The following is a 12,174-nucleotide window of genomic DNA, read 5'->3' as shown; positions in this document are numbered from 1 at the left end:
AAAGTCAAAATTGTTCAATCCTTCCACAATAATAATGGTTTTCCTTTAGTGCCCTAAGGAGTGATATTCCCCACTAATATAAAAACGGAATCAGTCTCCTTCGCCTATGTCTGTTTGAGCTCTGAAATAAGCACTGAGCACACAGCAGTGTTCTGCTACATAACAAGGCAAACGTACAGCACACGTGTATGTTCTCTGTGACTTCTACAGGAACACAAACAGCAATAAACATCCAGAGCCACTCGGGAGGGCTCATCCCTGTTTGGAGGGCCACAGGAAAGCTTGCGCCTCTCCATTAATGTCTCAATATAATCATCAAGCCTTCTTTGGTTGCAGCCCTCACACGAGAAGATGTTATCATGTCTCCATTGCTGCCGCTACATCTCACTGTTCGTGGTGGTGCTGCGATCCAAAGTATGTAGTAGAAAAACAGAGCAGCTTCCTGCTTTTCCTCCATACAAAAACGCCTGTGTGACCGTTAAAGTCATATAAAGTGGAAATAATTGTTAGCCTCCGTAATCAATTTCTTTCATAATTTCTTTCTTTCATGTGAACATGGCTGTGAATTCAGCCAGGGTGCGTGAGTGCTTTTTGTTTTTGTTAGCTCACGAACATCTGCTCGGTCACACACAGCAGTCGAGTCGCATATTTTTGCGCTGTTTGTTGTGCAAGATGTCGTGACTCCAGATGTGCTAAATCATGTGACTTATGAAGCGCATGAGAACGCATATTTTCAAGCTAAGAAATGTAGGCGATTTATTGCACATATATTTTGCAGAACCTTTAAAACAAGGACGCAAGGACATTATTTATCTTGGAATAATTGGTGAACATCTCTGTAAGGATACTTCCCTCCTTAGACCACCTTAAAGTTTAAAGCAACACGCAAAGCCTTTGAGGGTGACACCTAGTGGTACAGCAATACCAATCCATTAGTGACTGAGCGTTGAGCATTTTAAGTCTGTTCAGACACCTCACCTGAAATATATATATATATATATCAATTATTTATCTAGGCCTATCTGTCTGTCTATCTGAGCTGCACAATTCTGAATATTTTTTTTTTTCCAAACAGAGATCTTGATTCTCCCACGATGTTGAACAGACAACTAAACTAAGTAAAATGTAATTTACTAGAGGTTCTCAAAATGTTAATTTCTGCAGTCTATTTAACATGTTTATTTAATCTGAATGAATTGTTTTTTTTTTTTTAATCGGTTGAAAGAATGATTCAGTTAAAGGGGTGGTTGGTTGAATATGATTTCACTTTTCTAACTTTAGTTAGTGTGTAATGTTGCTGTTTGAGCATAAACAACATCTGCACAGTTACAACGCTCAAAGTTCAAAGCAAAGGGAGATATTTTCTTTTGAAGAAATAGCTTTTAAGGACTACAACAAACGGCTGGTAAGGACTACACGACATTCCTCCCGGGTTAGTGACATCACAAACCCAAAATTTACATAAACCCCGCCCCCGGGAACACGATTTATAGATTAGCAAGACAGAATATGCTAATCAATGACTACAAGATAACTACACATAAGCTACATAAATTCACCAACTAACCATTCAGAAATGTTGTCATGTTGTCACTTCTTCTTGAGTCTCTCCATCTTTCTGACTTTGGTTTGAACATAAAAGACTAAAAGTTTTTGAAATTTCCAGTGCATGTCTGTGTGTGACAGTATATCAAATGGACTCAGTGACCCCATAGGTTTCAACGTAGAAAAGTGAAGTCAATTAGAAGCACTCACTTCCTGATGGCTGAGCGTAGTGCGCAGACTCAAACTGAGCTTGACGACGTAGATGTGACGTGAGCAAACTGTCTGACAGCTGTAGGTCTTCTAGTAGCTGTGCCGAGAGAAATCTGAATCGCTCCCTTCCGTAGAGCGTGAGTATTAGATGAGCTAGCAGCGGGAGCAACTTTATCACTCTCTATGGGCTTCTCCCTAGACTTTATGCCTCCACGTCCCCCCGATTGCTTGCGAGCTTCTCCGCCGGTCTATACGGTAAATTCTCGACTGTGCGACAGAGAGTCGAGTGGTTATGACGCAATCGTTAGGCTACAAAACTGCTTCTACGGTACCATAACGTCGTAAGATACAAGGTAATGGAGCCATTTATACATTTTCGTGTTTCTTTAGAAATAAATAATGGACAAATGGAGTCTTTAAACGCCTCAGATGTAAAGTTATTCGCTCAAAGTGACGCCAAAATGAATGGGAGTCAATGGAATGCTAACAGCAGGTGATGGCTTGTTAGCCAATGGCGGCCCCAGGGGTCGCCCCCCGGCCCCTCTGTGACGGGAGCAGCAGCTCATTTGCATTTAAAGGAACAGACACAAAAATTGTGCGTTTGTGCTCACCCTCAAAAAGTGACAACTTTAACATGCTATTGTGGTCGCTTCTGTAGACACCAGTGTTTATATCCGAACATCAGTGTGTATAAAGTGTTATCCCAGTACTGTGATTATATGAATATTTGTAACACCGAAATACCGATACTGTGTGGTTGAAAATATTATGTGTGAAGTCAAGAATTTTGAATTCTTAAATAATGTAAACAAGGTTTAGCATAACTTTTGATGAATCGTTGTCACATGATATACACCATTATACATCCAACCCAGCCCTAATGTGAACATCAGCTTATACTTTTTAAACTAACATGGTTCTCAGGATGTAGATGCACATTCTCCTGAATATCTTTTTAGTACTAACTTGGCAAAACACCTTTTGCTATATTTTTCTTCTGCTGTTTTCACTCACAGTGGCAGCAATGCAACAGTCCACATGACACAATCCACTATGGGCATTTCCGAACAGCCCATAAAACGCTGCGGCCTCCAAAACAGCATGCTCCATTTAGCTCACGCCACCCCCTGTGTGGATAAATAACTCTCTGAACAGACATTTCTCTCTTAAACTCAACTTCCCCACCTATACTCAAACCTTTAAACCCAAGGATCACCAAACGACATGCTTTCTATCACTATAGCCAGTAGCAGTCAAACAGATTCTTTCCACATGATTCAGTATGATTAATCATAATTTTAATGAACTGATTTGGTATTTTCAGCTTGTTGGTTGTTTGATTTCTCCGCTTTTTCACATTCCTTGAAATGATTTAGACTCCCCGAGGAATGTGTTTCTACAGATGTTGCTCACCACAATCAGCGCAGTGTGCCGCTTATCAAAGCCAGCTGTGAATGGAGGTGTGTGTAAGCCGCTATATTAGATGGAGCTATATTTAAACGCTGTAGTCAAAAAGGTGTGAGCAAGCAATGGGAAAGAACATTCCACAATGGGTTTTGCTAGTTAGCCTCTGCTGGTGGATAATGTAACTACACAGTTATGGTGGCAAGTCTTTCTCCATTGAGGACCATTCAAAAGCGCATTCAGTACACTCTGATATGAATACATAATAATACAAAAATCAGTTTCACAATTACACTGGTACAATTCCATTTTTATTTGCGGAAAGCACATACTTTGTGCTCAAAATGTGCCTGGAATGCCTTTTAAATGCCCAATTGGGAACAGTAAAGATCCATTTTCAAAATGACAAAAGAGTTTTTGAATATCAAAATACTAAATACAAATGGAAAAATATTTGCTATTTATCATAGGTTGTCATTTATTTTGTTTTGTAATGTGTTTTTGTAAAGTATAATATATATAATATCGATTTGATCTGTTTGCTATTTGCAATGGTTACTATTTACTTTTTTCATCCTTATAACTATCAATTATAATAATAGTATACACTCTAAAAAATAAAGGTTCTTTATTGACATTGATGCTGGTTTCATGAAGAAACTTTAACATTCATGAAACATTTTCATTGCACAAAAGGTTCTCCATAGTGGAAAAAGGTATTTGTATTGTCTTCACTCTAAGAAATCTGTTTACCTTTGAATATTGTAACCAGGGCCGTCCCATGGCGCGGGGCCCAGTGCAAGAAGGAAGCGGGGCCTCCCTCTGTCGGTCTGTTCATGAGTACCTTCTGGCTGGGTGGGGGTGTAGTTGGTCCCCCTCGGTCAGTTCGCGTTCATTGCAGGGCCCCCTAAAGAGACGGGCCTGGTGCGGTCGCACATCCCTAAGGATGATCCTGATTGTAATTCTGCTGAGCTTTGTGTCTTCAAGGGGTCTTAAGCTGCTAGTGCATGCTAGCAATACCAAAGTCTTGGGTTTGATTCAAAGGGAACACACAAACTAAATCGAATGTATGCTTTGAATGCATTACAAGTTGCTTTGGATCTGCCAGGTGTGTAAATGTTAATTTATTCTAGCATGTTAACATGTAGGTTAAACTCATGACCATCTCAGTAAATCCCAAACATTTTGTCAGTGCTTTCCCTAAAGCCACCCTCTCTCACATTTAAACGATAAATGCACCAACAGCTTGATGGTTTTGAAGCAATTTAATAAGCCATTTTTGCTTTGCATGCACAAATATGAAAGTTTGGCGCATTTTGGTAGCCAGCGTTGCTTCACTCGGTATGCAGTGAACATATTACATTACACCGTTTTCACCACTCTTGTAAATCCAACCCTTAAGGGGATGCCACTCAAAACTGGTGAGGTGGACAATAATTGCCAACGTGGAAGCCGAGAGATCCTAATCATCGGGTGTAATCCTACATGTGTTAAACCACACTGAATTGGCGCCTTTGTATGAGACAAGCCCCTTTGTATGCAATTATATTCTTGTTCTCCCCCTAACACCACAGTATAAACTGTAAAACCTCTACTGAGCACTTGAGCTTGACCACAGAAAATGGTCACATTACATGCAGTTTTAACAAAGGCCAGTAGTACTGTAGTGGCTAACTCTAAACGCTCTGTACATTTTCTAATGCATGGAATGTTGCTGGAGCGATTTCCTCCCGCAATGTCCGTCCAATCGGCCGAATGGATGTTTTGCAGGATTTTGTGGTGGAGAAATTCACTTCTGCGTGGGACAGTGATTTAGCATGGCTTTTTCACTCATTCCCTCTGGCATTGAAAGCTCTCATCACGAGTTTCCTTTAAGCTCCGGAAAAGCAGCTATGGCACGGAAAGCCAGACGTGTAGAGTTAGACCCGGAGCCTTGTGCTTGTCTTCCTCCTTCATGGAGAGTGAATTATATGGCTTGTGTCTTGTGGGTTGCTTCAGATTCTTAAACTGCCTTGTTACTGAAACATGTATAGGGCTCTAGGAAATCTGTTTTGTTTTGTTCCAAATTCTGTTTTATTTTTTCACAAATATATGTTTACATTTTTCTGGATTCCGTTTTAAATTATAATAGTCAAAAAGCATGTCTAATCAATTTAATTGATTCACTTAAAATCACTTAAAACTTTAAACAATGTATTAATTTATTAAAGTTTTAAACCGACGCTATGCAGTTTCGGGAATTTCTTCGCTGTATTCTCGCTTTTTGCTCGCAGGTTTCTCTATAGAGCTCCCCCTACAGCTTTGGAATAGATATTTGACAACACTGTCGTAAAAACTTGTTGGCGACTCAGATACCAGAGGCTAGTAGATCAACAACATTATAGCAGACGGGACATTCTTTAAAACGTCTTCTTTATTCGGGTTCGAACAGCGTGAGGGAGCGCAATAATGACAGAATTTTAGCAGATTTTTTTGCCATTAAGCAATTCGTTACATCGCGAGACCTGATATCACGCGATACTTGGGCGGCCCGCCGGCCCAAAGCTGCAAGGCTGTTTTTTCCGCTCACAGGCACCAGGGGGAAGCGAGGCGGCCACCATTCAACCCGAAAAAAGTCATATAACCAAATGACTCCGAAGCTGTTTAGTTGGGTAGTTTAGCTTAAATTAAGCTAAAAAAAAAACTGCATAGTTCACCTTTAACAATAACTTATATTATTGTTAGCAAACTGGCAGTTCCAGTAGTAAGATGAAAAAAAAATCTTGAACTTTGTCATCATGGAAACTAGCACGTATAAACCTTAATTAAACAATTTTATAATCAAGTAAAAATTAATTTATACCTGTCCTGTATGATATTACGCTGTAGCCAGTTGTAAAGTAAACTTGACCATATTCCATTAGTCAGAAGTCTTTCTGCGGGAAACTATTGCATGATGGCATGAAGTAGATTGGTTCTGTAGAATTTTGGTTTTTTTTGCTGGACAGTGAGACAGATGTTTCTGGTGCGGAAGTCAATGACAGAATGAGCAAGTACCGGAATTATATACGGTAAATGCTGTCTGGATTTATTTATCCGGGAAACACTGCATGCAGTTCTCTGCCAGCCCAACTTGATCCAAACATTATTTATGTGAGATATGACTTACCATATATTTGATGTGAGTAAATGGCCATATCATTAATGAAGCTTTATGATAAATATAATACCTAGATTTTTACATTATCTGAAAATGTAAGCACTGCTTGCCTATGCAGAACTGTCCACCATGATACTAGGGTACTTTGAGTGGTTTTCAGAACAATACCTTTCGAAAATTTGGGGTCGGTAAAATGTTTATTTTTTTTGTTGATGTTGTTCTTCTTCTTAATGTCTCTTATGGCTGCATTTATTTGATCAAAAATACAGTAAAAACAGATATTGTGAAATAGTATTACAATTTAAAATAACTTTTTCTATTTTAAAATGTCATTTATTTCTGTGATGGCAAAGCTGAATTTTCAACTGCCATTACTCCAGTCTTCATCATTCTAATATGCAAATTTGGTGCTCATGAAACATTTCTTATTATCACCAATGCTGAAAACAGTTGTGCTGCTCAACATTTTTGGCGAAACCTATTACCATCATGATTTGAGGTTTCATTCATGTCTGTTGCAGTAAACCTTAAAACAAAGGATTAGAAGTTTGTTAATTAATAATTACGCACGTGCTGATGAAAATGCTATGTTGTAAATATACATTATGACATGGATTACGTTATGTATTTTTGTATTTCAGATCCACACATCAAAGTTAGTGGTAAGAGGGACAATGTGAAGGAAGCCAAGGAGAAGATTATGTCTGTCCTGGACACAAAGGTGAGCATGTCAAGTCAGATTGGGTGATTCATATTTGATACAACATTGTGCAACACAAAAAAATACCTCATTCTTTTTAGGCCATATTTGACATTTGAGGTGATGGAACTTGAGGATCGTGAGAGGAACTATGTTTAGCTTGACATCACAAGCTTTTCATATAGCTGTAGAACGAATCATGGGTTATGGGGCGAAAAGAAGACAAATGCCAGTGCCTATTGCCTGATACCATTGGTTGACTTTAAATGTACCATGAAATCAATATTGACAACTCTTGTTTTGTTTTTTTTATGTGCCAACGATCCAATCAATTCCCGTTGGGCAAAATCAAGTCCTGCCCTAAATTTTTTTCTTTGAGAAGTCATTTCAATCAAATTTACTTAACAATAGGGAAGAAAAGACTATCGCAACTTCCCTTTCATTGGCCACCGGCAGCTAACATCTACGGCATCTGCACGAGCTGTACCAAAACATTAGGGATTGTTGTATAAATTGTATATTAATATATTAAACTGATTCAAGATTACATCCATTCTTTTGGTAATTAGTGCCAGACATAATGCAGAACATCCACCAACACCGACTGAAGAGTTTGTTGTAACATTCCTGTAGATTTGTGAGGTAATTCACTCAAATGAATGACGTGAAATGGGAAATGGTGTGTAGTGACATCTCTCTGTAATGGAAAACTGACTTGGCTGTAGCTCATAGATATAATTCAGACTGATACAGTACATCTTTAATGGAGCAGCTCAGAGGGGCAGGATCTGTTTTTCTGAAGACATTTTGTTCACTTTTAAAATACAATAAATGTTGTAATGTTAAAACTTCCTTGGCTTAAAAAAACACTGTAGTGAAACTAAGCAAAATTAGTCAAAAATGGCACATTTTAACTTCACCAGCCAATTGTCATTGAGATAAAGGAATGAAAAATACAGTAAAAACAGTAATATTGTGTGATATTATTACAATTTAAAATAACTTTTTCTTTTTTAATATATTTTGAAATGTAATTTATTCATGTGATGGCAAAGCTACATTTTCAGCATCATTACTTCAGTCTTCAGTGTCACATGATCCTTCAGAAGTCACTCTAATGTGTTGATTTGCTGCTCAAGAAGAATTCTTATTATTATTAATGTAATAAACAGTTTTGCTGCTTAAAAATTTTTGGAAACTGTGGTTGAAAAAAAGGTACTTTTATGAAAAGTTATTTGCCAGCCAAGCATGTCATTGAGATAAATGGGAATGCTAACGTATAAATAATGGCATAGAAATGACACATTTCACCTTTAATGAAATAGCGAGTGCTGAGGTACCGCAGTTAACACAGTCCGACTCTTTTGTTTCCTCAGAGCAACCGCGTGACTCTAAAGATGGACGTCTCGCACACAGAGCATTCACATGTCATCGGCAAAGGGGGAAACAATATCAAGAAGGTGATGGAGGACACGGGCTGTCACATCCACTTTCCCGATTCCAACCGCAACAACCAGGCTGAGAAGAGCAACCAGGTGCGATTCTGACCAGCTCATGGAAACATTTCATTCCATTAATCAACAGAAAATAATACAATCGATTACTGAAATTATATTAATCGCAATGAAATAATATTAATCAATATAGTAATTAAGCAGAAGTTTTCATTTACATAATGTGTAATGTACTTTTGGATTTTCTTGTAATTGGCATTATGCTAGTAGAAAATCAGTTAGTAGAAAATCAATACTGTAGTACAGTATTTTATGTAAATTATCACAATCTAAAGTTCAATACAATAAATAAATTAAACAATATATATATATATATAAGCTTATTTTTAGAGCATCGGGATTATTTATGACAATTAATCATACAGCATTGCAACAAAATCTCACTACTGTTAAATTTATACTATATATATATATATATATATATATATATATATATATATATATATATTTGTTGGTGCTGTAATGACAATGGGGGTATGATTAATTGTCATAAATAATCTTGATGCTCTTAAAATAAGCTTCACTTAAATTAAATACTGGTAAATAAATACACTACATTCAAAAGTTTGGGGTCTGTAAGATTTTAATGTTTTTGAAAAAAGTATTTTGCTCACCAAGACTGCATTTATTTGATAAAAAATGCAGTATTATTGCGTAATTACAATATAAATCAACTGTTTATATATATATATTAAAGTAATTTATTCCTGTGATAGCAAAGCTGTATTTTCCGCCATCTTTTCTAACATTACAAAAGTCTTTACTGTCACTTTTGATCAATTTCATGCATCCTTGCTGAATAAAAGTATTAATTCTCTTCTTTTTTTTCAAACGTATATACAAATATAATAATATGATGTATATTTATTAATTATACTAAATGATATATTGTTATTTTGGAATAAAATATGACGGGTACACGTTCTTGGCAGGTTTCGTGAGGTTCACCCAAAAGAGGTTCTCAGGTTCTAAGAAATCCGTTTTAATTTCTAAAATGAAATGTATCACTGTGCTACTGTATAGGCTAAGGGAGGTTCAGCAATAGGGATAAAGACTAAGTTATAATTGGATGCGAGACATGTTTTCAGACCTGATGAAGTGGGGAATGTGGAAAATGAGCAATGACATGGCACTCCCTCAGTGTGGGCTTGTGTGTTGGGTTTAGAGTGGCTGGTACTTGCTGACAGCTGAATGAGACCCAGGCTAGAATGAAGAAATCTCACCTCCTAGTGGTGCTCCTATGATAACATTTGGCAGAAGGGCATTTTTCATTCTTAAAGAATTAGTTCACCCAAAAATGAAAATCATTTACTCACCCTCATGTCCTTCCAAACGCTTGACTTTCTCTTTTTTCTTTGGAAAACATTTGAAAACATTGTTTCATTTGAGTGAGGAACAGAGTGAATTTTAAGCTGATTTTTTTGTGAAAATATTTTGTGCTTAAATAGAAACAGTTCACCCCCCAAAAAAATACTATCCCATCATTTACTCACCCTCAAGCCATCCTAGGTGTATATGAGTTTCTTCTTTCAGCCAAAAAAATAATAAAAAATCCTCGCTCTTCCGAGCTTCATAACTGGAGTGAGTAGAGCCTGAGATTTTGAAGCCCAAAAATCGCATCCATCCATCATAAAAGTTTCGTTTTAGTTTAGTTTCGTTTTTGTAAGAACAATATCCATATTTATAACTTTATAAAAATTACTTGCTTCTGGTAATGGCCGTACGCGACCTGAGTTTCGGCGAAAGAGTGACCTCTGACCTGACGCATGACATAGGATTTATGAGTTGACGCCTCTCGCTGTTCAAACAAATAGGGCTGGGCAACAAACTTAAGCTCCTCCGATATTTCTCTTTAAAAGTTCTCGTTTTAGACTTCTTATCCTTGACCGGTGTTTTGTTCTGCTCTATCCTCACTTCCGCGTTCGTCAATACATCATGCGTCGGATCAGAGGTCAATCTTCTGCTGGAACTAGACTTGCGTTGGCCCGTTACTGGAAGCCAGTGATTATAGTTTATAAAGTTATAAATATGGAGATTTTTTCTTACAAAAACGCATCGCTTCGCTTCAGAAGGCTTTTATTAACCTCCTGGAGCCGTATGAATTACTTTTCTGATAGATTCGCTTTTTTTGGGGGCTTCAAAAGGCTTTACTCACTTCCATTATAAAGCTTAGAAGAGCCAGGATATGTTTTAATATAATTCCGATTGTGAAAGAAGAAACTCATATACTGTACACCTCGGATGTCTTGACGGTGAGTAGATTATGGGATAATTTTCATCTTTGGGTGAACTATCCCTTTAAATCTTCTTCTGGAATTAATACAAATTCATAAAAAGAAATGTACCTCTTTTTTTGTTTTTATTTTTATTTTTATTTAGACCAGATGCATGATGTTCTTGAATCCAGTTCCTTGTTCCTGGTATCTTGTACTCCATGAACATACTTGTGACTTTCTCGTTCCTTTTTCGCAGGTGTCCATAGCCGGCCAGCCAGGAGGAGTGGAGGCCGCCAGATCCCGAATTCGGGTAAATAAACTTGCAAAATACGATTACAAACGTCTGTGTTTTTCTGAGATAAGCAGGAAGTAGAGGTGGGAGGCTGTTATGTATCTTGGTGGAAGTTGATAGGTATGGCGGGTGTTAACATAAATTATTTTTTGGGATGAGATAAACACATTCCTCAGCATCCCAACAGTAATCCCAGCAACGTAATAAGTAGCATTCATCTTTTTCAGGAATGTATGTTTGTAGTTGAGAATCTGGTACTTGAATCAGACCTGCTGCCCTCTGTTGGTGTTTTATAACCATTACTGCCGCCACTTTTCATTTCAATGCCATGGACACCTTCTTTTCACCCGGCTGTACAGACAAAAGCCTGTTAATGGGATAAAACATAAGGAATAAGAAGGTTGTCGTTTCAAATTGAAGCTTTTGACACTCAAGGTCTTGACCTGGAATTGAGTTTTACGGATAAGACCAGCATTAATAATGTCTTGATGCGAAACACATGGTGCCAATTGAAGCTGGTTTGAAACTGCAGTTTTAGTGATATCTTGACTGTTTGGCCGGGTGTCGCCTGTGCGCTCCTTCTCCGTCCAGACTCTCTCCTCAGATTTCACCAGTGCACACATGCTTCCTCCTCAGAGAGAACCAAGAAAAACAAACCAAAGCATTCAGGCACAGCAGGCTTCCTTAGTATTTGCACAAAGCCCGAGCCCCAATTAACTGGAGGACGTTCTACACCAGAATCTATCATAAGCCTTCACTATTGTTTCAAAAAGCAATTTGTATGAAATGAGCACCTTTGAAAAACCCAAAGCCGCTCCATTTTTTATGTCCACAACATATAAAGTTCTGTGGGTAAAATGTACATTTGAGGGAAGGATGTTTAGTGGGGCAGCCTCACTTTTTCTTTTCCTCGTTCGCGTGACCAGAACTGCTGGGAATTCTTCTCTTGACCACCTAATCATCTCCATTTTTTCCTCTTTTCTCTTTCAAAGATCTTCACCCACAGTCGTTTTTGTGCTTTATTGTGATGTTACGCCCATGTGAATGGTATAGGGCGAGCGGATTTTCTCACACTTAACCTCGAGTTTGACCGTTTGCAATCTCTTTTAAAGCCAACTGAGATTGTTGCAGCAGTTTTTGCAGAATCTCCTCAG

At 37.8% G+C, this 12,174-nt stretch overlaps 1 protein-coding gene across 3 annotated transcripts in view; it reads left to right on the top strand.

Annotated features, from left to right (window-relative positions):
- The window catches only part of bicc1 (BicC family RNA binding protein 1), an 84,173-nt gene that overhangs the window by 43,600 nt on the left and 28,399 nt on the right, over window positions 1–12,174 (top strand). For all 3 annotated transcript variants that reach the window (XM_079596340.1, XM_079596341.1, XM_079596342.1), the window contains 3 exons: window positions 6,940–7,019; window positions 8,375–8,533; window positions 10,985–11,038. In XM_079596340.1, the coding sequence (XP_079452466.1) occupies window positions 6,940–7,019; window positions 8,375–8,533; window positions 10,985–11,038 (293 nt within the window). The remainder of the gene's footprint in view (window positions 1–6,939; window positions 7,020–8,374; window positions 8,534–10,984; window positions 11,039–12,174) is intronic.

This window comes from Phoxinus phoxinus (assembly GCF_949152265.1).
Source record: "Phoxinus phoxinus genome assembly, chromosome: 21".
Lineage (NCBI taxonomy): Eukaryota > Metazoa > Chordata > Actinopteri > Cypriniformes > Leuciscidae > Phoxinus > Phoxinus phoxinus.
Note: the sequence above shows the minus strand (reverse complement) of the source record. Positions and strands in the feature narration are given on the sequence as shown.